The 26511-nt window shown below is 33.3% G+C and overlaps 3 protein-coding genes across 7 annotated transcripts in view; all 3 read right to left on the bottom strand.

Moving 5' to 3' along the window:
• The window catches only part of LOC410649 (tyrosine-protein kinase Btk29A), a 155072-nt gene that overhangs the window by 17552 nt on the left and 111009 nt on the right, over nucleotides 1-26511 (bottom strand). The window lies entirely within an intron of this gene.
• Nucleotides 16001-17435, bottom strand: LOC100577163 (insulin-like growth factor-binding protein complex acid labile subunit). The gene has a single exon (XM_016916939.2). It carries the CDS (start codon nucleotides 17302-17304, stop codon nucleotides 16126-16128), a length of 1179 nt encoding a protein of 392 aa, XP_016772428.2. The 5' UTR covers nucleotides 17305-17435; the 3' UTR covers nucleotides 16001-16125.
• LOC107963996 (leucine-rich repeat-containing protein 70) lies at nucleotides 22606-23921 on the bottom strand. The gene has a single exon (XM_016916938.2). The coding sequence runs from the start codon at nucleotides 23874-23876 to the stop codon at nucleotides 22743-22745; it is 1134 nt and encodes a 377-aa protein (XP_016772427.1). The 5' UTR covers nucleotides 23877-23921; the 3' UTR covers nucleotides 22606-22742.

Genomic DNA, 26511 nt, shown 5'->3' with positions numbered 1-26511 from the left:
ATTTTTATCATCTCTTTCTCTCTTTCTTTCTCTCTTTAATTGCACTTAACATTTAGAGAATTAAATTTAGATTTAATAAAATAATAATTAAATTCGAATTTAAATAAATATAGTTCTCTATTTATTCTATCTATCAGTCTTCTCCTTCCTTCGAATATTCTTTGCAAGAAAAAAAAAAGAAAAATTTTTATTTTAAATCCTTTCTCTCTCTCTCTAATTGCACTTAACATTTAGAGAATTAAATTTAGATTTAATAAAATAATAATATTCCTCCGAAATTATTATTATTATTATTATTATATTCCAGGTGCATTCAAAAATTGTTCAAAATTTGAATAAATTTAAAATAATAAAATGTGGGACAAAGGGTGGTGGTGGTTGTATAATCTTGGCTGCCGGTAGATGGTTGAAAAATTTTCGAAGAAGAAGAATTGGACGACTAGTGGATCAACGAAAGGATTTCGCGAGGGAAAGAGAAAGAGAGAGAGAAAAAAAGAGAAGAAATTCGGCATCGTGCCCACGAAGGAAATTGCAGTGTCACGTTTTGCAAAAATGCCGCGCTGTGGAGCCTGTTCTCCTGGATTAGTTCCAGATTCGGTGAATATTAAATTGTCGGAGAGCGAAAACTTCGTTCCATTCACTTTTGTAAATCCACAGAGATTCGAGTGCAAATTCGATGAAAGGAAGATAAAGAAAAAGAGAAAAAACAAAAAAAAGAGAGAGAGAGAGAATAGGAATATCTTTCTCTTCGAATAATAATATTATTAGCAAAACTCGTCCATTATTCGAATTAACTCCATCGTTCTATAATAACGAACGAGATATATATATATATATATATATATATATATATATCTATCTCTCTTTCTCGTATTTATTCAATCGTAAACGCGGCTACTGTACCATAAAGATAAGATAATTTGAAACACTCTCTTGAAGCGTCGTTAAAAAGAAATGTAAAAATTTACCATGTAATTTAATATCGGAGTATTAAAGACGATGTTCGATATTTTCTGCAATATTCTGAAGGCACGTTGTTTCCAAATGTGAAAAGCTCGCGTCATTGGAGGAACGGATAATTAAAAATTAATTTCGACGAGAGACAGAGAGAGAGAGAGAGAGAAATATCGATCGAATTCATTTCTCTCCTCTCAAATAATAGAACTTATCGAATGGAATTAACACTAATTAACGCAATGTCGGAGCGGATGTTAAAAGATCTTCTGTCTTCCGATTGTCGGTGGAGGAAATCGTAAAAGTACCAGGTGGAGCCGGAGAGGAAATTGCAGCGCGACGTTTAATAATAATAATTCCAGCAGGCGCCTTTAATCTGGATTGGTTCCAACTTCTTCGAATATTAAGCCGCGCGAATAAAACAACGAAATCACCTTTCACTCGCGCGAACTTCTCGCCATCTCCACTCCACTTTTTTCTTTTCTTCCATCTCTCTCTTTCTCTCTCTCTCTCTCTTTTACCGTTCCCCCTCCTTCCTTCCCCGCTCCCTTCCTTTCTTTCTTCGGTTCCTGCGAACTCTCATGCGCGACTCCCCGTTAAGAGAGATTAAAATTTCCCGCCTTTCTTTTCGCGCACTGCTTTGCACCTGTTTCGTTCGTTCTCCTTTTTTATCTTGATGTTGATGAAAAATTTTACGAACATATATATATATATATATATATTTCTTTTTTCGATTTTTCTTTTGAATTCACATACGATGAATTTGTTTTATTCTTGACATTAAATTATAATGATAAAACAAATATAGCCGTTTTATAAATATTATTTTATTATTTTATTCAATTTCCATAAATTGGACCGAAGAGTGAGAATTTTTCAGGAATTATTGAACAATTATGATTATTGAATAATTATTATTATAATTAAATTATTGAATAATTATGATATTCGTCTCTCTCTCGTGCATAATTCTATGATTTAAAAAGAAAGAAGAATATTCACAATTCCACAATCGTTAATTCCGTGTCTCGTGCAATTCGTTGTCTGAAAATCATCATCGGTAACGTTTGTGAACCAATTACCCAACGCGTGGAAAGGAAAATTAAATTTATATAAATTAATGGGCGAGATAAACAGAGGTTCGGAGGATGATGTTAACGAGAGAAACAGTTAATCAATCTCGAGCCCGGCTCCTGTCACGCTTTTTCCACCCGAAAGTTTAGAAGCGTGCATTGAACTTGCAACGAAGGATCGCTCGGAGCTGCTCCATAATTGGGTCTCGAGAAACCTGTTTTCTCCTTTAGCCTCCACTCGACGCCCTAAGAATCCGTAGTATCACTACTCTTGAAACCGGGTTTTCCCTCCCGTCTTCCCCCAACAATCTTGTTCCCTCCTCAAATATGAATTCCAATCCGCGGTTTCGATTCAATTTTTTTTATCGCGAGTCGAGGATTACCGTTATCGCCGCGCTCTTCGATTATTTGGGTTAATTGGTCGGATCGATTCGAGAATCGAACTCGAGAATTTAAGATTATCGGCCGAGCGAAGTTATCGAGCGAGTTGGGTAAATCGAGGAAAGGAACGAATGGATCGTTCCTTTGGTTAAGATTTTCTTTTTTTTTTTTAAGATTTGTTCAATATTTTTCGACTGTGATATAAATTTAATCTTTGATTATTGCACACTGGGTCAAGAGGTAGATTCAACGAGTTCGAAAAATAGAAGTGTAAAAAAATTTCGAATTATGAAATTTTCTCAATTTCTTCGATATAAAAAAATTAAGTTTTCCAATGATATCGGACGAAACTTTCGAATTTTATTTTTTCAAATTCTGAAAATTTGTTCAGACTTGTGGAACAATAAGTGGAGTTAATTAATTTTAACAATACCGTTGATTTTTAAAAAGTATTTAATCATCTTCGAGTTAGATGGGTCAAAAGAGCACCGTTGCGGACATTAATATCGGCAGCGGTAATTAGACGTGATTAATTAATCATCGTTATCAATGACGCTGTGAGAGAATAGCAGGAAGAATTGTCAATCGATTAATTGATTCGTTTCCGATACTCGATCCTTTAATATCTCGTAATTAAAGACACGAGTGTCATAAATTGTTATTCGCGGCACTTTACGTTCACGCACTTTTCGTTCTAATTAATTTCCTCCACGTTGTTCTATAATGTATAATCCAATATCGGAATTTCGAAAAATCTAAAAGCGATCGAAAATTGTTCGAAATTAAAATGAAGCTGTGATAATCGATAACAGCACGAGATAACTCGTTTTTTTTTATTATTATTAATAATAAAAATCTATGATTCAAGGTAAGAGATAGATCGATATAATTTTCGAGATAAATTACGAAATGATAAAATAAAGAGATTTTTTTGTTTATTTATAATTGTTTATAATTATAATACCGCAAGGGGGACCCGGTTACAGGTACCTGGACACGCTTTCGTGAGTCCTTTGGGTGGTGGCGTACCCACGGACCTGAAGCCAAACAAGGATCGATTCTTTTAAATATATTTTTAAAGAAAAAAAATAAGATTACGTGAAGTATGAAAAAAATAAAATTATTAATATTTGATATATGAAAATATTGAAGATGTTTGAAAATCTCGAAGAATTGATAAATATATATATATATTATAAAAAATCTAACCTAACCTAACTTATCAATAAAATTCTCTTCGGGATATCGTGTCGAATTTTCTTTACGACAAAGATAGTTGCAACGAAATTTAATATAATCTAATTCAATCAACACTATTAAATAAAAAATGTTTTTCGGAATAGCATCATATTTGCTTTATTACGAAGACAATCGCAACGAAAGAGTTAATGATCGAGAGAAAAGATGATTAATGAAGACTGATGAGCTCGTTCTCACAACCGATCGTGCAAACAAGTTTGATGGTCAGACACAGTGCAACAATTCCGAAAGCAGTAATACCTCAAACGAGATCTATTCGGTCTCGTTACTGTGACTACCACCGATGAGGCTTTGAAGTGGACGCGTAAACGCTTTTAGAAATTAGGGCCATTGTGAACTGAGAATTCCATACTGCGCAATATATATAAATGTTATTAGATACTCGATGTCAAGAGCAGTGCTAATATTTACGAAGCTTTCGATCTGATCTTTAATCAACGTGATCCATTCGATCGTTTCTACGTTTTCAGGTATAGAGATTACAAAGAACAAATAGTATTGCTTCGTGAAAATCTCTATGTATCGACGTTCGTCAATAACCTCTTAATCTTTATGCGTTTCGAAATATTATTATAGCAAAATTTTTATCAGAATTTTTATGGATACTTTTTTTTTTCAAAAATTGTTTAATTAATCTACGATGATAGATGATAGGATTTTTGAATATTTATAATACATATTTTATAATAAAATTGAGACTAAATACCTTGTTTTTATAACACGTTGTTATACACATAAAATGTGATCAAGTATTTCTCGAATATTTACGTCCAAAACTCTGAACACAATGTCTTCTTATTTACCGTACGTAATGTAAAAACTGTGCAGCATCCAAATCCCGATAATGAAGACAGCGCAGTGCATCCAACACAAAACTTCCTTAAAAAAAAAACCTCTCTCTTCCTAAAACACTGTTACCACCATCGAGTTTGCCAACACGTCTCCACCAGACAAACTGTTAACACTCGTCACAGCAATCTTAATGGTCTGGCTTCTACCAATTACCTTTGTTCCTGTTTCACAGTTGTTTTATTCTCGCGAAACGAGACAGTGTTCGGCCAAGCATTCGGAGACAAACGGCCACCACTGAGAAAATAAGAGACATAGAAAAGCTCAGAGAAAGAGAGAAGATATAGAAAAAGATATAGATAGAGGTAGAGAGAAAGACAGAAAGAGACACGAAGCAGAGAAAGAGAGAAACAAAGGCATAGAGAGAGATAGATAGATGAGAGAGAGAGAGAGAGAGAGAGAGAGAGAGAGAGAGAGAGAGAGAGAGAAGGAAAAAAAGAGAGATAAAAATAGAGATGGCAAGAGAAAGAATCGCGAAACACGGAATTGCGGCCGACGAAAAGATTTAATTGCGAGGAAACAGAGTAACTGGAGTGTGCTAAAAGGCTTCCGAAGTGCGCGTAACTACGTTAAACAAGCGGGAACCCGCACGCAGAACGGGACGATGTTCGTTTTATTCCCGTCATAAACCGGCCCCAAACATAAAAACCTCCGCGCTACTCCGGGAACAATGGCCGACCGGAAACGAACGACCGGTCCGAACTGACTGACTGTTCTTTTCACGATGCATCGTCAATGCTTTCGATCTGTTTAATTCTTTCGAGATCTCGTTCGTCTATGATATATAAAAAATCGTTTGGATCAGTTGATTGTGAAACTTTTTTGTCTAATCGAATATTAATCGATACTTTAATCAAAGACTTTATTTGGAATAAAATTATTTTATTAATATAGTCAGTGCACATTTAAAATGATTTTCTTGAATGTTTTTATTTATCCTATGATAAAGTAACAAAACTGTTTTACCGATCTAATATGGCTGATATTAGTTTGGAATAATCGATTATTGAATTCTTTGTTCTGTGTAAAATTTAAATCTATATAAAACACGATATAAAATATTCAATAGCAAAGAACATGTGACGATTATATTTAAGAGTGAAACAGATTTTTATTTCAATTTTATCTTTAAAGTTGTTTATAAAATGTGTTTATAAAAAGTTTAATTTGTATCGTTATAAACCAATAAAATAGCAGTTTATCGTCTGTGGATTATGATTCGAGTCTAATCAAGATTCCAAGAGGAATTCCTTTCTTTAAGAATTAGATAAGCAGATTGAGATGACGAGAACTGAATATCCAGACTAACGAGGAAATCATTTCGTGGCCTGATCAATTTGGAGGAGTTCCACCTGGACGACAATTGAGTTATCTGTTGGCGAGCTAAAGAGAAAGCTATATGAGTTTCAATTGGATCGATAGTGTTGCCGAGCATGCGATTCGATGGATTGCTGTATCTAAAGTTATAATCAATTGACGTCCATTCAGGGAGATATATATTCATTGCATCGATTTTCATAAGTTTGAATATAATCAAATCCAGAACAATATATCTGGATTTTATAATTTCTAATATCTTTCATAGATTGATATTTACTTATGTTTTTAAATTAATGATTTATGGATGAAAATTGTCAAAATGATTAACGATAAGATAAACTATAGTTGGAAATATTAAATCTTCGATTAAATAAAATCGAGAAGATGAGTTTGATTTCCTGATCGACATATGGAAATGTAGATATGATCAAGTGGAACAAATTGAGAAGCAGGAAATTAAATAACAGTTTGAAATACCCAAGTGAACAAGTGTTACCACAATATAATAATTAATGACAGAATTTAGTTATTGGAATTAGTTTAGTGTTTAAATTTAGAATATTTTAATTATATTCCAATTTAGAAATCTTTTCCATCCCGCTTCCCGAGATTAATGCTAATAAAAAATAACATGCTGTGAATTGAATTAAAGAAGAAGATAGTGATAAGATAAAGATAAAACTTAATATTGAAATAAATCAATAATATCAAGATTTGATATGTATATTGAATCTGTCTTGAAAATTTTCGAAAAAGATTACGAAATTTTTTTAAAACTTGGCATTTAATGATGCTACTATAAATTATTGTGAAATGATGGAATGTTTGGAAATAAAATAAATTTATAACACGTTATCAATCATTGAATATTAAAGAAACTAAAAATTCTAATTGGAGGTAATTGTAACTAATATTTTTGTTCAAAAATATTCTGTTTTTTATGATCTATATATAAGCTTTGTCGACAAAAACTTCTATTATAATGTTTAATAATATTTTCAAAAACTGTTCATTTTATTTCAGCTCATCACCACGAAGAACCGTGATCAATTCAGTATATTGCATTAGATATAATTTTTTGAAAGGGATTAACGAGGAGGCCAGGAATAGCCTAATCGCTTAACCAACCGACGATTAATGGGCTCGTATTAAATTAGCTCATTTATAGGGGCTGTGTGTAGCTAATTTCGCTAAATGCATCACCTGTCCGTGGTGCAAATGTGTTCCTAACTTGGTCGAGTTAGAACCGAAAACGATTATTAAACTCTTTACCATCGATTCATTTATAAATTCCAGGCATGTGTCTGTGCGAGAAATTAGAATGTAATTAATGTCATCTAGAGGCGTGATTATACTTGAATCGAGTCATTTTCAGAGCTGTTATACGAATCGAACATTGGAAATGACAAAGAGATTAAAATTCGGTAATTTTTATTTTGATACTTTATTGATTAGATTTTTTTCTTGTAAAAATTAAGTTTAAGTTTAAGTTTCAGTTCTAGGATGTTTGTAGATTTATGGAAAATTTAAATATACAAAAAGTACAAAAATGCAAAAAATGTACAAAAATACAATGTAAAAAAAAAAAAAAAAAAAAAAAATACAGAAAAATACAAAAAGTTAAATGCAAAACATTTTAAGAAGATATTGATGAAAGTTTTTCTGCAGTTTTTTAACGTTAAATAATCCTTTTTGGTAAGAAGTTTGTAACTGTCGCGATATTCTATGAGCGAAATGGAAAAGCTGTTAATTTAAGAGGCTGATTTGATTTGCAAATCAACGACAAGACGGTGTCGCGATTATCTATGGGAAAAGAGTGATTTAAGTGGGTGGCTTAATTTAAAAGTTGATTGCAGTGCGATAAGAAAGAATCTATTATAAAAATAAAAATTCCTGTTATTCGTCGAATTTACAAAAAATTGTAATTAGCATAGCAACGAATTTATTAATAAAAATTGAAAAGAATTTTTTAAAAAATCGTTTTATTAACTTTTTAGAAATCCAGAATAATATCTATAACAATGTTTAAATTTAAAAAAAATTGAGAAAAATTAAATTACTTCTTTAATATTAATACTTTTTGCCATTGTGAATATTTATTTAAATCGTTCTAAATCATCGGTAAAGTAGGAAATAAATTTGCCCGACCTCGATTAAAGTAACAGCCGGTACCGATTTGAGGCTAGTTACCGTGTTATTAATACATAGCGATCGCTTATTAGAAAGTTCAGTCTTTTCACTTGGTAAAAAAAGGCGAAACAAGACTGCGTATCGAACTCTATTTTCGTACAATATGTGCGCTACATCCTGAAACCCGGTCACGTTCCGCCATTCGAGTGCATTTCATTTAAATTCTCTCCCATTGAGATATTTCGACTGGAAATGAAGACGAAAGAGAAGAATCGTGTACCAATCGAGTAAAGCTTAAAGCATCCTTCCTATCTGCTACAAGAGATATATTTATTATTGTTTTCATTTAATTATATTTATTACTTTGAAAGAAAAATTTATCTCGAAAGGATTAAATTCACGTATGGCTAATAGAAAATATACATAGACGAAACATATTTCCCGTATACGTGCACATGTATTGATAAATACGTACATACACAAACAAATGTACACGCATACGCAGAAGCCGCAAATGGTAAATAGACAAACACACGTAGATTGAAACGCGTAAATACACACACGTATGAGAGAGCAAGCAGAACACCATTATGAAATCGAGTGAACATAATATTGATAAATTATAGATTTTCATTTCCAAATAATAAATAAATCGATTTGAATTATATTGTAAAAAGATTATAGATGTCTCAACAATGTAAAAATATTTCAAATATGTAAAAATTCAGGTTACACCATGTTTTTCCATTATCATCATCAATGAATATTACATTTCATTTTATTTCAAAATTTTTTAAATAAGTTAAATCTCCGGAAATTCAAACTACGTGTTACAAGAGGAAACGTAAACGAAATTTCGAAAAATTACGCAAATATCTTGGAATGCCTGGCTTTTTGTTTTTTTCCCTTTCTTTTGCAATAAGTGTCGCGTCAAATTTCGCCGAGCATTTTTCTCTGGCATTTGCAATATTTGCAATATCATGTAATGCACGCGTGAAATATCTTTTTCGAAGGTAGAATAGAGAGTGTAAAACGAAGATACGTATTACGACAATGATAACTTTGTGCAAAAAGCGAATTCCGAAAGATAGATTTTCTCATCTCAACGAAACTTTGATTTTGATATCGCGCATAGAAAACATAATTTGTAAGTAATTGAAATATTGTAATTAATTTTTTATTTTTTTTTCATATTAATTTTTTCATATTAATTGAAAAATTGTTAATCATTATATTCTTTTATCTTTTTTTCAGATTAATTAGAAAATGTTTTAAGAATGTACTTTCAATTCTTATTTAATATATTTTCTGTAATATTAGTTATTCTCTCCAGCATACGTTCTATTCTTTTTCATCGCCAAAGACATTTCCTCGATGACTGTGAAGCTTCATTTCCATCCACGTGGTCGTTAAATTACACCGTCGAGGAGAAATATCCGAAGATGTCGTTGGCTGTCCCGGCACAGTATTAGGGCGTCGATCATAATGATAGATTGCCAGTGAAAAAAGAGACTCGAGACGGTGTATTTTACCCGATTCTGGCCCGACACCTTTGCTCGTTTGTCTTTTCGCGCATTAACCATCGACGACGACCCTTCGAGGCACCTGTTTCCGTCGGCAAACTCCGTTCTTGACACACTGTCTATTGTAACAGACAGTTCACTTGCGATTTATTATGTCTATTTCTTTTTCTGAATCTAAATTTTTTTCTTATGAAAGAACATGTTTTATATATATATATATTATAATTTTCTGAAATTGAGCGATTTATATTACAATATATTGCGTAATTATCTTCCATCTCGTAGAGATAGAAAGTATAAAAATTTCCAATCCAGGGAAACGATTAAGATGATATATCTGACGTACGGAATGTCTACAAATCGTCGTAGAAAGTGGACTGCACGCGACGCGGTTAGAAATCTCTTTGGAATTTCTCCATCGCTGTCTCGGGTGCAAAAACGGATCACTCTCTAAAAACTTCTCTTCTCGATGAGAACAGTTTCCTCGGGATATTAAATTTATCTCGTGGACGAAACGAAATCTTATTTCCGAGAAAGAAATAAAGATTGTCTATAAGTCTGTCATAGTATAGGTCGCTCGATAATAGATTACAACATTTTAGCATTTTGATATTTTTAATTTTTTTATTTAAATAATCAACACACTGTGTAAATTATCTATTTATAAAAAGAATAACGTTTATTATCGACGGATGGTAATAAAATGATTTCCATAGAATAATAGAATAATATAAATTACTAGATAACAAAAAATAACTAGCAATGGAACTATATAAAAGATAATTTTAATCGTAAATGATAAGAATAATTAAGCAAAGTATCTAGAAATGAATACAGACGACAATAAGAATTTTAATCACGGATATCAAGAATAAATAGGCAAAAATAACTATATACAATAAAACTAGAACAAGTCGTTATAATATCAAACGTCTCAGTACCCGTCCATCCAAGTAATATCTCGAATGTTTCATTTCTCTCGGAACGATAATAAAGAGTGGTAGTAATCTCGCGGAGAAGGCTCGTGATACTCGACTTCATTCATCGATTCCAACGTATATATGTACACAATTTTCTCTTTCCTATACTACTTCGTTGCCTCCTTGTGGCATGAATTCGGCACACACGAAGACACACAAGCCTCGCCAAACATCCGAACAATTTCCTTTTCTTCTTCGAGCGTGGCGCCGCCTTTGTGGCCCTGGAGAACGCTACGACACCATTGCCACATTTCGAAGATTTCTCGGTAATCTGCATTTCAATCTTCAAGATAATGTGCACTTCGATTCGTAATGTATTCTTTTTTTTTCTTGTCTTTTTTTCAACGTATATATCGAGTTAATAAACGAATATTACATATCTAATTTAGATCTTTAATAAAATATTTTCCAGTTAAAGGCTGAAAAACTATTAATCAGAACGAAACTCGAAACATGAAAATATTTCATATTAAACAATTTCATATTATCGTAACACGACGATACTTGCTACAAAAGCTTACAATTCTTTCATCATGAGAAACAATAAACGTGTAAGAAGAACAGGGCAGTAAAATCGAAGATTCAAGTGAGACAAAACTGCATATTTTTCCATGCTGATGCTTAACCAAATTAATACGTCTTCCTCAAGAATGTTTCTCGAATATTCGTCAAACACCTCGCACCAATACCAATTGAAACCCTCTCAGACAGCGTTCGAATACATTTCCACGAGAAGAAGATATTTTCAAACCTTCGTTTTCATCTAAAGAATTAAAGACGACATTTTCAGCGTGTAGGAAGAGTATCTTTCACGCAACGTCTCCCTTCTGCGTATCTTGGTGCATTAGAGCGTGCATATACGGTGATATTAAAATGGTAGCGCAATTAACGAAACACGAGTTTTTCTGGTTCGGAAGAGAGATATTTCGATATTTTAATTTTCCAGGTAGACCATTTTTGTGTTTTGAATTCACTCTCGGTGGTGACAAAATGATTTTCATTGTTCCTGGAATAAATTCAACGATATGTGTTTTAAAGAAAAATCATATGATTGCAAAAAATTAAGATAGCTTGATGGGCAAAGAGAAAAATTACAAAAATCAATATTTTTATTAGATTCGAATTCAGTATCTTTATCTTTAAGAAACCTTTCAATTCTCTATGCAATTTTGTTCATTCAAAATATTCAAGTGCTTTTTGGAAAAATTAATATTAACTTCAAGCATAATTACTTTTACAATAATCTAACTTTTGTCTTAATTTGTGCATAATATTTTTGAATAAATTTTATAAATTGATAGTTCTGGATTAATTTCATGGAACATAAAAGATATTATTTTGTCGCAGACTATTCATATACAATCTTTGGTTTCTTATTTATATCTCAATCACACGTACAATTTTTCTAATATTCTTCTCTATATGGATATAAATATTTGATTTTCTTTTCCTCTCTCTTTTCTTTTTTTCGTTTTTTGCAGCTTTTACATAAAAGCATCCAATATCACAAGCAGTTCTTTATAATTAAAGTTTTTCAGTAATACCCAGGGAAAATTCAGGAATGGTAGAAACGTTTGTTTGCTGTTTAATCCTTTGGGATAGGAATAATTCAAGCTGAAGCACTCTCGAGGAAAAAAGAGCTGTGAATTTGGAAAGAATGTAATGTGACGCACGGTGAAGAGGAGTATTATCCTCAGGTATATAATAATTGCAATTTGTAAAATAAATTAACTTATTCTCTTTTAAATGTGTGTAATTATTTATTTATAATGAAACAGTAAAAAGGATTCCTAGTAGTTCGATTCATTAATTAATTATTATTGCAAATTCTAGGTCGATCTTGGTTTGATTATCCAAGAGAAAAAATTCTGGAATTTTGATTTAATCATTTGATTCAGCTGGATTAACCAACTTGAAGGTAAACGATAACGAAAATTAGACAAGTTTGGATGGTAAAGGTTTATCTCCTGATCGACTTATCCCAGTCTAATTACGATAACGAAAATTACATAAGTTTGGACTGTATTGTTCTAGATCCACATCTAAAATCAAACCAAATCCACGAACAGTCAAAAATTTTAAAACAAACTTTCCATCGCGAAAAATTTCAAACGCGAGTTGAATCATGAAAAAATTTACTCTCACTTACTTCCTCTACATTCTGCTCCAATTAAAATCTCCAAGATTTCTAATCGTTTTCCATTTCCAGATTGAACGATCGAATCTCCCGGCCTCTCGAATATACTTTTCATTCAAAGATGCTTTTCGCCAAATAACTGAATAAGAATGGAAGAGGAGAAGGATTACCGAATAAGGATCGAGGAAAAATCGAGGAGAGGATAAATTTCCACGATGCAAGAGCGTCGGTGAGAGTTTGACCACTTGGGAATCGAATCCTCGCGCGACCTCCACTTTCCCTTATCCCCATTTGACACGTTGAGAAAGAGCCGAGGGATTTATCGTCATTTTTTCTTGGAAAATCCAAGCAGGTATAAAATAAAATGAAACAATTTAATACGACACATCAATCTCGCGCTCAAATTATGTAATTGTATTAGATTTCAAAAAAGAGGATGTATTTGGAAAATTTGGTGGAATAAGGTGAGTAAATAATGAACCAGGATTTGTTAAAAAAAAATATATATATATTCGATCATCTTTCTTCCACTCTTTCAAACGTTCATTTTAGAGTTTCAAGAATGCGTAATAATCAACAGAGAAACAATGGACAGAGAATTTGGGATTTTGTGGACATGAATGGGCAAGCTGATGAACTCTCGAGCTTGCATGGAGGATGATCCGTGATAATTGTGCGAGTGTCTTGGCACACTCTTGACCTTGACTATACAGGAAAATCAATCTCGACAATTGTAGAATATTAGAGAGAGAGATAGAGAGAAATAATTGAAAAATTTATTTTTAAAATTTCTTGTGAGAAATATTTGCTAATTGGTTATCGATTTTAGGTGGAAGATAAGAAACGATGTTTATCAAACAATGGACAGAAACGTGGGGCACGTATCAGGTTTGGAAACGGCTTAATTGGTCGGAGGGACGAATCGACCAATATCGACCAGATTTTATCGGTTTATTCCTCGAGAATCGTCGATCCAGAATCCTGTGAACCGGGTAAAAAGTATCTTCCACGATATCGACGCTCTCTCTCACGATGGCAGGAGTTGGATTTAATTGGCTTGGCCGGCCAGATGACCTGTAATAAATCGTAGAAAATAACAGTCGAACGAGCAACGATAGCTTGGAAACGATTCTGAATTCGATGAAACGTTTTTTTTTCTTTTTTTTTTTTTTTTTTCAAGAAGGAAAAAGAAATTTCCTTGGAACGCGTGTCGCAAATACGAGACTTGATACGCCTATTGGAGAAGCAAGTATCCTTCTCTTCCTGCTTCTGAATTTTTTTTTTTTTTTGCACGACGTGCAAAATCGAACTCGAAAAGTTTTTCGTTAAAATTTCTTCGCCAATAATGTAATAGAATAGTCCACCAGCAATTAAATTAAATAGCTCGGTATCGTCTTTTCAAACTCGAGCATCGACATTTATGTATATTCCAACCCAATAATTTCACGCTTTTCAAACGTTTCTAACTCGCCATTCCATGTTCCAGTCACGTTTCCAGTACAGTTCTCGAATGCATCCCGAATGCGTTCTCGCTATAAATCAAATCCAGAGGTGTCTGTCTCTCCTCCTCCTCCTCCTCCTCCTCCCCTACTCCAATATGGATACATCGAATCGTCGAGGCTCGCACGAGTATCCGTTTTCTGAAACGATATACGCGTCTAATGTCGTGCAACGATTGCTCAAAAAGCGCACTTTCACTCGTGCCGATTCAATGACTAATTGGATACACCCTCGAATCCTTGTAATAAATATCAGGTCTCGTGTTAACGATGACATATGAAACGATATATTTCTATTTATAACGTTGAATCGTTCGCATTTCGAGCGAATTAATCGAGTGTAGTAACAGTAACGGTGCATTGTAATTGATATTTTGGGAATAAGTTGAAGTATAATGTGGATAATAATTGAGAGAACACATTGTGTTGTACAACGAAAATCGTAAGAGTTTCATCACCCTTAAGGGTGTGAAAGTGTTGAGAATTTAATCAGAGGATGAAGTTGGAGGATATATAACATGCCACACAATTTTCTTTCTCGCCTGAGACAAGAGAGAGAGAGAGAGAGAGAGAGAATGGCGTGCGGTTTTTGCTTGAATCCTTGGCATTGTATTCTTAAAAAGCTTTGTAAATTTCTGGCGTGTAAATTTGTTTTCAAGAGAGTCATCGCGTGACAATTGTCTACTACGAAGCATTCAGTGAAATGTCAACCTTCGACGCGTAGGTGTTTATAACCTCGAGAATGATTGATTTCATTCCACGAAGATCGATCGGGATTTTACGTGTGAAGGACGGAATCTTGACAAATTGGTTATATCTTTCTCCTTCGGCGCGAAGGTGGATCTCTCTCTTTCTTTCTACAGCTTCTGACAAAGTAATCTCCAACAATTTTTATGCACTAGAAAAATCCAGATTGATGATAGATAGTGTGGTGGTGGTATGATTATTCGAATTCTTCCCTCTGCAACTCAAATTTTTATTTTCAACATCGATATTTTTTTCCAAATTTTTTACAATTTTAATATTATTTATAATTTTTTTTCAATCTATTACTTAATATAAGAGTATTATTTATTTTAGAATTTTTTAAATTTTCATTTTTTTTATAAATATTTATCAGAAAATTTAGAATTCGAAAAAAACGAACCGATATCTTAGAGAAGATTTGAACTCGGGTCGATGTGATACGAAACTGGAGCCCTACTCGTTGAGCCATTCAGTCTTTTCGCCATCCTATTCTATTTTCGAGTATGGATTTAGAATTCCTATACTGGAGAGCTTTCAAAGCTACTTAACTATTCCGATCCGAATATTTTTCTCGAAAATCTTTACCCTATCTATTTTTATCTATTTTCTTTCTTTAATACAAAAACAATTTTCTTTTTCCAATACGTAAATGCAAGCATAAAAAATTCAATTTTTATTTTTTTTTTATGATAAATACATGCAAATATATGCATAATTTTCAGTCATCTTCCACTTTGAAATTTCACATTATTTTAACAATTTTAAAAAAAAAGTTAAATTATTTCCTGAATGTTTAATTTTGGAAAGATTAAAATCCAAAAAAAAATCTATATATTAAAGATAAATTCTCTCAGCATTTTGATTAATTAATTAATTAATTAATATTCAGTAATATTTTTTCTCGTGTTTATTGAACGTAGAACAGCGTACGCGTTTAAAATCTCAACACTTGACCCGGCTCTTGTTGTTCACTGATAACACGAGAAAGAACAACGACCTGACACAAGTTTGCACTTATCTAACGTTGGTCAGCGAGATTAACGACAATCTCGTATACATGACACCATTCTGCGTGTGATTTTTTTCACAGAAAACGATATATACATATATACATATATAAAATAACCTATAAAAAATAAAAAAATAATTCAAGCTTATACACAAACTTCACACCTTTTTATTGCTCTAATTTCTACAAAACTGTCGTCACAAAACACGTTTCAAATACGTTTTCCAAAAGAAAAAAGAAAAAGATTTATTATTATTACATCCTTAGGTGTACAGAATGGTCAAACTGGTCAATCCAAACTCCTTCCTGTCCACACTGGTCAGATTATTATTAGCGAGATTCAATGTTTTCAGGGCTGGAAGATCTTGGAACGCAGCAAGCTGCACCACGCCTATCCTATTGTCGGACAAATCCAACTTCTTCAAACTGGTCAACCCGTTGAACACTCGAGCCTCGATCGTGGACAGCCGGTTCTTCCTCAGGTCCAGTTGTTCCAATTGTTTCAAATCTGAGAATGCTCCTTCCTCGATATTGTCTATCTGATTGTGATGCAGATTCAAGATCCTGAGACCGATCAACCCTTTGAAATCAGTCTTCGACACCCGGCCCAACTGATTGTACTCCAAAAACAAGCCGTCCAACTTGTGCAAACCCTTCAATACACCTTGCTGGATCGACGTCAACTTATTGTTCTCGAGATGAAGCCGGGTCAATTCTGGCATCTGACCAAACGTGCCACTCTCCACGCTGGAAATCTTATTGTCGTTCAACCAGAGGAACAGCAACGACGAGGACAATCCCGTGAACGAATTTTTACTTATCGATCGGATGTCGTTGTGCCCTAGATACAGCCACATCAAGTTTGACAGGCCCGCAAACGTGTCTTTCGGTATGTCGTTGATCTTGTTGAAGATGAGGGACAACGAGTTCAATTGTTTCAATTCGGAGAACAAATTGGGGGAGAGTTGTACAAGGTTGCTGTCCAGGTCCAATCGTACCAATTTATCCAAACCTTTGAACGATTCTCTCCCGACCACGGATATCTTGTTACCCAAACCGAGGCTGAGCTTGGTCGTCGACAGATTTTTGAACGCCCCCTCCCTGATGGAGAGCAGATTCATGTCGTGTATATCCAGTCTCTCCTCGAATTCCTGTTGGGTGACGTCCACCAGTGTGCCTTTCCTCTCGCACACCTTGTAACCGGTTATCTGCTTGCACTGCAGGGATTGCTCCTGGCATTGGGCGACCGTCAACAGGAGTAGAAGAACGAGGGGGAGGATGGAGCGCGGAGGAGTTTCGATCATCTCGATCGGCGGCCGAGTTTTTTCACGCGCCAACACTCTGTGTCTCTTGCTGAAACGGCTCTCTTCGACGAGTTTATATAATCCTTCGTTGGATTGCACAGAGTTGCATTGAGATTGGAAGGGGACGCCACGACCCATGCCACTGTTATCTTGGCGAGGAAATGTGGCTCTCAACCTCGTCGATTGATAATTTCCAACACGTTTGTGCGAATACACAGAGAATCCTGATTGAAAAGGAGTAAATAATGCAATGTATATGAGCTTGAATCTGAATTGATTGAAGGAATTTTTGGATAATGGAATAAGATTTTTAAAATTAAATGTATGTATTAGAAATGATAAATGTACAAATGAATAATACCAATTTTTCTTGTTCAGGCAAGTTAAATCATTATGTATAAAATATAAAGGTTTGAAGATCTTCGAAAGGCATCCAAAGACTTTTCTTCAACTTTATTGATAGATAAATCAAGGAAATTCAAAGAGAATAATGGACTGAATGTCCGAGATTCCAATTATGGACAATTCATTATGCATCAGGTTTGATTGTTTCAATTTTTTTCAGGTCTGGAAGCAGAAAAAGCATCTGGCAAGATTCTTGCTATTCTATTATCCAGACACAATATGGTTGTTCAATCCTTGGAAATCTGTCTTGGATATGACGCTCAGCTTATTTTTCTCCAAGAACAAATGCAGATCTCTTAAGACTCCTTGAATAGACGTTCAAATTATTAGTCTCCAGGTGAAGTATGATCAAATTAGACATTTGATTAAACGTTCCAACCCTTATATATTGGAGATCTTATTATACTTCCACTCAGAGATAGGAGTAACGACGAAGACGATCCCAAAAATGAATCCTTGTTGATAGATTGGATGCCATTGTGAGTTAAGTAGAGCCAGATCAACTGTGCAACAAAAAGTATATTTGATTTCGTTGAAGACGAGACAGCCAATACAACTGTGCCAATTCTGAGAACAAATTTGGCACGAGAGATATCAGATTATTGTCCAAGTCCAGACGTTTTAATTTCTGCATAAAAATTTCTCTCTCCATCACAGTGATGGTGTTATTCAAATTGAGATTCAATTCGGTTATGTTAAGGTCTTTGAAAGCTTTTTTTTTTTTATAATAACAATTTGTAAGTTTAGACGAATGACTATTCTTGGATCCTTCTTGAATCCTTTTTGGATTCTTCTTAGATGACGTTGACTTAAAATTTCATTGTTCTCCTATATTTTGTAGCTGTTCCTGTAAAAATATTGCGTCTGCGATGCGATAGAAGCGAGAAATGAAACGACCACAGAGAAGATTTGATCATGTTTTCAGACTACTACAAGAATGATCTCTGATTTTATCGAGAATTTATGTGCGTAGTGCCAGCAAACTTCGATTGAATCGAGGACACGATCTTTGACACGGTTATTTTTGCGAGAAAATAAAATTCATTTTCAGTTGATTTCGTTATCGTATTTCTATTTGTAGAATGTGCATTTATCTTTTTTTTTTTTTTTTTTAATAAAAAACAAAAAATTTACCATCTTTCGCACGATTTTTATTCTTCGTGATATTTTACTTTCGATAATTTTATTCCAACCTTCAAATTTTAAATCCTTTAACAGAAGAAAAATAATAAGATAAGGTTTTAATTTGCATATACAAAGTGCAAAGTTTAGACGTGGTGCATGCATCCCCGATTCCGTCCTCGTGTACTGAAAAACACGGGAGAAGGGAGAAAGGCGAGAGCAACACCAGCCTAGTTCCACGTAGTCGGGACACGACCGTGAACTTGCGTCGTCGGTTTTCCCAGCCGGCACTCGGCAAGAGAGGCTGTCTTTTTTCTCCACGACCTACTTTCCCCCAGCGGGCCATTCTTTGAAACGTGCCTTGTGCTTTTTCAAGGTAAATTAAGCGATTCGAAACAGGGCTAATTATTCCCGGCCAGTCGAGACTTCGAACGTTCGGTAAAGAATCGAAAAGTGACGAGGAATAAATCTATTCAGGAAGAAAATAAAAGAATAGAATAAGAAAGCATGAAGTTGAAAATATAAAGAGACAAAAGAGAAAGAAAAGATGATAACTAGGAAAAAAACAAAGAGACAAAATAGAAGAATAATAGAGAAGAACGAATGATTCTGAATAACTTTTAAATGAAATTGTAGAATGAAATGCCCAAACATTTTACAATGATCATGGATAAATAGTAACAATTATGGTTACCAGATTTTGAATATTATACTCTCATTTGGATAATAGTAATAGGGATTGCAGAAAAAACACGATGCGATTGCTACGCCGTCTACCGTCTTTCGAAGCAAAACTTTTAACTTCATTTCCATATTGAATTCTCTCTCGACGATTTAAGGTTATCGTCCATCTAATAATAAACAACGCTTGATTAATACCAGATTGCATCAACATTTTCTCATTGTCTCAATAGTAATTTAAGTAATTTAAGTAAAATTACAATTTTCTATTTATATGGTGTTTATACGTTGATAAGTAGACGCTCATTGTTTGAATTAAAAAGTTAATAGAATTAATTCGTGAATTTATACATAATATAAATCAAGAATATAAATAATATAAAAAAGAAGAAAATTGATTAAAAGAAATCAATGACTGTGCATAATTTTCATATACGTATGGAACATCATTATCATATAAATCCAAGAAACTTTTTTTGTTCAGGTAATATACATTATTACTGATTAAACGTAATGACTTTAAAAAATATTGCTTTTGGTTCAGGTATAATAATTTCTGGTTAATCAATCCTTTGAAGTTTTGGATATATTATTCAGTTTTGCCAAGAATAAATCATTTAAAATGCAATGTTCTAGGATATTGGTTGGATAAACATCAATTTATTCAAAAATAATGCTAAAGCACATACAATCCAGGTATACCATTGTAGATCTTAAATTTCGAAAATCTTTGTTGATCGATTGGATGTTATTGTGAGAAAAGCTTTTTAAATTAAATAGGCCAATCGTACGTATCTTTCAAAATTTCTTTGATCTTGTTCGATTTAAGTATTTCTAACTTTTCTAAAAACAGATTCGACGAGAGAGATATCGATCATATTTAGCGTTTTCAATCTTTTCAATCCCTTGAATAATTCTATCTTCACCGTGAATATATTATTATTGATATCAAGCCAAAGCGTTTTCTTCTATAGTTATCAGATGGAAATTGTAAATATTCAATAGTTTTTTACGTGTTTCGATTAAGTTTTTTTGTGTTTAGGCTAAGTTACATGCACAATAAATTATATTTATATATACATGTTATGTATACATGTTAATTGCGATGATCACATCGCAATTATTAAAAATGATAAAATAATTGAGAGAACAGAAAATAGAAAAGATTTGACTATTTTGATACTAAGTTTTTACAAGAATAATCGCGAAAGAGTATCTTCGAGAGTTTATATGTACTATTTATTGCACAAATTCGATTAAGAACACGATTATCTTGTAAGAAAAAAATGCTTTTTCGTGAATTCGAACACTCGTGATGTGAATATTTAAAAATTTTAATTTTAAATCTATGATATAATGTCGTTATATTAAATTAAAATATTGGAAGAACAAAGCGTCATAACAAATGTCATATGGAAATGCATCTTGCAGATGTATGAAGATACCGCCGTAATTCATTTCGATAAATCGAGAGAATGAAAAGTGAATTAAGACGAATTTGTGATAATGATCGATCGATCGATCTTCAATTCAACTCGAATCAACTATACATATTGTGATTTCGAAATTTATCGAGAGAAAAAGAGAACAAAAAGAATAGTATTGAAAATCTTTGGAAATCTTTGAAAAATTATGAAACAATTGGCTAATCACAGGTAAAATTATTTTATTTTTATATTCATAGATAAAATTTATTTAATGTAGAATTATAAGTAGTCAAAAATGTTCATATTTTCAATTCTATTTATTAAGACAATATATTATTTCATTCCAACATATTTTTATTATATCAAGATTTTTTTATATAATTATAAAATATTTATTATATAATATTATAAAATATTATAAAATAAGTATATTATATAAAGCTTATGTAAAAAGAAGCCGGATATTTAGAAAATTCTTTTTTAATTTTTTCTTTTTCATATTTCTTGGAAAAGTTTATAATGCGTATATTCACACATAATGAATATATTAATTAAAAAATTAAAATAATTAAAAAATTTCTCAATATTTGTTTCCTTATTAATAATTATTAATCTATAAACATAAAAAAAAAATATAAAGTTTACATCAACTAACATTTATCGAATTAATAATTATACACTTCGTTTGTTGTTTTAATTTCTATATTCTTGAAAACATTACATAACATCTAAACACGTCATCCAAAGATTACTACATTCTTATATATATGCACACCAATCGAATCAATCCAATCAATCCAAGTTTTTGTCTTGTCCACTGCAGTTAAATTACTTAGTTCTAGAGATTTAATGTTTTCAGCGCTGGAAGATTTGCTCTCTATTGATTCTATAATAGGACAAAACGACTTTTTTCACTGGGCAATCCATTAAATATCTGACTCTCAATCGTGATCAAGTTATTTATTCTCAGAAACAATATTTCCAGTTTCTTCAGATCTGAAAACGTGTCTGGCTTGATTGGTTATCTGATTATCATTTGCAAACAACATTCTCAGGTTAGTCAGTCCTTTTAAGTCTGTTTTGCTGATTTATAAATCCAAGATCAGTAGATCTGATCTAATGTAAGTTTTTTTAGGATCCATGTATAGATGTTGTTTTTCTGAATACTAAAGCTGAATGAAGGCAATTATGACCAATCTTGATCAATTGTTTGAAATACAATTTCTCCTCAACTTGTATTGATCGGATTGAACGAATATTTGAATATTTCCTTGATCTTGTTGAGGAACAGTGACTGAACGCAACTGTTTCAATTCCGAGAACAGATTCGACGAGAGAGGTATCATGTTGTTGCTCGGATCTAAGTTTCTCAACTCCTTTGAACGATTCCCTCACCACGGATATATTGTTACCAACAACGAAGCTCAGTTTCGTCACGACCATGATGTTGGAAAGCGTTTTCCTCGATAGCTGTCACCTCCAAATGGTGTTTGTCGCGTATTTGAATTTTTCAATGTGCGTCAAGTTTCTGTCACGTGTGCATATAATGTATTAGTTTACGTCTTCGCAGAATGGCGAGCCGACTGAACGATCGAGAGATTCGGCCATCTTGATGTCAAGTTTCAAAGCAAAATTCGATTAGTCAGGACCACGATCTTTGACTTTCAGTGTGAATAATTCGAAAAAGGAAAAAAAATAAGAAAAACTGATCTCGTTGGAATCTGTCAAATGTAAATAATTTAAAAAGGAAAAAGATACAGAAAGGATTCAAACACGATTGAGCAATTAGTCCAATGATACAAAATTTATTAATTAAAATATTATTTTAATCAAAGAATATTCATTGATACATGACATTTATCTTTTAATTATAACTCTTTAGAAGTAGATTAGTATTAATAAGAACGTTATTGATTAATACTAATATAATTATCCTTTTAATTAATTTCGATTAAAATTCCATAATTTTCCATTCAGTATTATCAACCAATACAAACTCATTATTTTAGATTCCTGTTCACTCGATTCTTTCGTCGTAGTATTTCCTTGGAATATAATCAGATCGGTGGAATTGGTCAATCCAACCTTCTCCCTGTCCACTTCAGACAAATTGTTGTCTTCGAGATGCAATACACGCAGCTTGTTAAGATCAGCAAAGGAACCGGCCTCCAACGTGTCTATGTTATTGCTATTTAATTCAAGCCAGTTCAGCGCGGTCAACCCGTTGAACAGTCGAGGATCAATCATGGTCAATTGATTGCTCGTCATGAACAAAGTTTGCAATTTCTTCATGTGAGAAAACGTCTCCGGATCAATAGCGGCTATCCGATTGTTGCGCAGATTCATGGTCTCTACATTCGTCAATCCCTCGAAATCCGTCTTGGATAACCGTGTCAACCGATTGAACGCAAAATTAACGAATTTCAGATCGCGCAGACACGCCAAGGATCCCGGCTGGACAGACGTGAGCGTGTTGTTCATCAGATGAAGCTCTTCCAATTTTGGTATCCGGCACATGGATTCGGCATTTAAATTAGAGATTCTGTTATTGTCCAGTTGAAGCATACCCAACGAAGACAATCCCGAAAACGAATCGTTGTCGAGCAATTGAATGCGATTACGTTGTAAGTAGAGTTTCTTCAAGTTTGATAGACCCGCGAACGAGTCTTTGGGTATTTCCTCGAGATTGTTATTTTTCAGGTTCAACGTACGCAATTGTTTCAACTCTGAGAACAGATACGGCGACAGGGGTATCATGTTGTTCCCCAGGTCCAATTCTCTCAACAATTCCAAACCCTTGAACGATTCCTTCTTCACGCTGGATATATTGTTACCGATGCTGAAGCTCAGTTTGATGGCCACTATATCCTCGAACGTGTTGTTCTCGTCGATGGATGTTATATTCAACTCGAAAATATTTATCGTGTCCACGTCTCTTCTCACCTTTACCAACTTTCCATCCAACGTGCACACATTGCATTTGTGTATATACTCGCAGTTATAAAGTCCCGATGCGCCGATAGCGAGAAACGAAACGATCGAGAGAACAAGGAACAAGGAAAATTCGCCCCCCATTCTTCTCTTAGCTTTAAGCACACTCGAGGCGACATTCCACTTCGGAGAATTTATATACTCTATTTATCGTGTAGCTTTGCACAAATTTGATCTCTTTGACACGATTATCTTGTTGGAAAAATAGTATCGCTGATCTCATTGAAACTGTGTCTGGTAAATAATTATAAAAGAAAAAAAGGGGGGAGGGAAGGGAAAGGAGATGAAAATAGAAATGGATTCCTTCTCTCTGACAAATGTAATTTCGAATTTGGCCAATTCGGTTCTCAAGATGAGGCTCTTTAATCGTAGGAATTATCGTTGCCATTTAAGGAGATCGACAGGTCGTGTCGAGGACCAATCGGTGCCAAATTACGCTTAAAATTCCAAATTGGTGATTTATCGCGTCCTTGACACTTTTTTTTTCCCCCAACGAGGTGGCATCACTTGGTCGATGGAGGAGTCGATTTTCAAGGCTAGTGGCGCGCCTCCTACCGAGAAACTTTCTAAGCAAATGGAGAAAATCGATTCTCTGTTTTGACGAATCGAACGTCTCGCTGTGCGATATCTCGAAAAATCTGGATCACGATTTCATAGATGCTTTTTTTCTTTTTTACAATGTGGAGTATAATGCAACGATAAAACAACGATAAAAGATATTTCTGTCCAAGTATCGTTTCTTTATCTATTTCTTGTAAAAATATGCATTTGCATAAATATCGTGTTCTATTTATAACTTATTATATTTTAGATAAAATAGAAATAGATTCATTACGATTTGTTTTTTTTTTCTTTTGTGCAGCATAAATAAATTTAGAAAATTTTGAGACATCTCGTTTATTAATTCTTCTTTATCTAAAATAATTGTCAATATTGATAAACATTCGTTATAATTTCACGATATATACTAAAGATGTTTTATGAATATACGAAAACTAATTTCTTCTTTCTAGAAAAAAAAAAAATAAATAAAAGTAAAAATTTAAACGAATAAAATACGAAATAAAATTAAAATAAATTTAAAAAGGAAAGTTAAAAAAAAAAAATCTTCCATTTTCATCGATTCGTATTTTTCGCCTCTGTCCGCTTCATTGAAATTCGCACAATGACCCTCGATGTATGGACATTGGAAATATTCGTCCTTCGATATATTCCAACGCTCGATTCACGCATTTTCGTCCACGAAGAGCACATAATGAACGCGTACGCAGCCGCGAGCCAACCTTGCGAATATCGTTTGTAATGCAAGGCCGCGCGGTCGGCTCGTTATCTATCTGCAGAAGCGGCAGACGCGTGACAAAGAGTTTATTGTTCCTTCGTGAGTGGGAGGAGGATTACAGTGTCCTCGCATGTGTGTGCTCGTCGATGATTGATCGCCGTGTTAAAACATTCGATTCGAAACGAATCGCCTCTGAGCCACCCACGCGTGTAACTTTAATGCTTCTCGAGAGATTCACGTTCGTTGACAGATATCTTTTATTGGTGGACTCAAGTGATTACTCTACGGTATTCAACTGTATTTAATTGGTTTTTAAGCTCATGATACATATGATGATACAGAGAGTGAAAATTTAAGGGAATGAAAAAATTATGTTCGAGGTATTTTTTTAGGTTATAGACAATTAAAAATAAACGCGAGTAAAACTTGGGAATGTAAGCAAATTAAGAATACACAAATGTATCTTCTATTCTATTTCAATTGCCTTTATTTTTGTTGGTTTGCTCGTTCAGATTTTCTATCATTATTTCGATTGAAGTATAAGAATTAAAGAAAAAAAAATAAAAAACACACGTGTGACTCTACGGATCATATTTTGTAATTAGTCGGTAATATAGGAAAACATTATTATCCTTTGACAATTATTAACGTCATACGTAATTAAGACAAGTGTATAGCGAAAATAGATTATATTATTAAACTTCCAACATTTATAACCAAATAAAATTTCGGATTATTAGCACGTAACGAAGACAAGTGTACGAAGAAGAAGGCGAAGAAAATAAAAAAAATTTTTGTGCGAGAAGAAAAGGTATTTTTAAATATCTTTAAAATGAAAGTATATAATTTGATACTATTCATTTTCGATCATATATGAACTATAAATTTTTATTATTAAAACTATTTTAATATCTCCTCCACTAAGTATCTCGATTTTTTTTTTTTCGTTCAAATTATCCATCATATCACCGTTCCATTAAACGCAGAAGCTCGCCGAGCCATTTTCCTCGATACTGGGCAATTAAACAGCATTATTGTACATTAATATCCGGTACACGCCATTATACCGTAGATGCAGATATCGTACTCCGCGTACTACGAATTCGACGACGTTTCTCGACTTCAACATTCATCCGTTAAATATATAAGTTTATTGAAATCGAAAGAACAAGCATTAGAAATTCTTATTATAAAATTTTTTATATAATCGTGGCGAATATTTCAAAATTCATTTTGCGATATTTTTTAGCACTCATGATATAAATTGAAAATAATCTATAATATTAAAGAAAATAAAAGAAAAGGAAATTGGCAATGTTGAAAACGTGTACGATGTTTCGCGTCTTTATTACGATAGATGAAAGCATTTAAGAGAATCTTCCCTCCTTCCTCCTGGCGCGCCGGGGAGATGAATCTCGCTTCGTTTTTATAAAGAAAAAA

The sequence above is a fragment of the Apis mellifera genome, linkage group LG16, assembly GCF_003254395.2.
Source record: "Apis mellifera strain DH4 linkage group LG16, Amel_HAv3.1, whole genome shotgun sequence".
NCBI classification, from domain to species: Eukaryota; Metazoa; Arthropoda; class Insecta; order Hymenoptera; family Apidae; genus Apis; species Apis mellifera.
This window is presented reverse-complemented; position numbering and strand designations above follow the sequence as displayed.

Bases quoted from the DNA above. Each gene is read 5' to 3' on its own strand.
- LOC107963996 (XM_016916938.2), bottom strand. From the start codon at position 23,876: ATGGGGGGCGAATTTTCCTTGTTCCTTGTTCTCTCGATCGTTTCGTTT.
- LOC100577163 (XM_016916939.2), bottom strand. From the start codon at position 17,304: ATGGGTCGTGGCGTCCCCTTCCAATCTCAATGCAACTCTGTGCAATCC.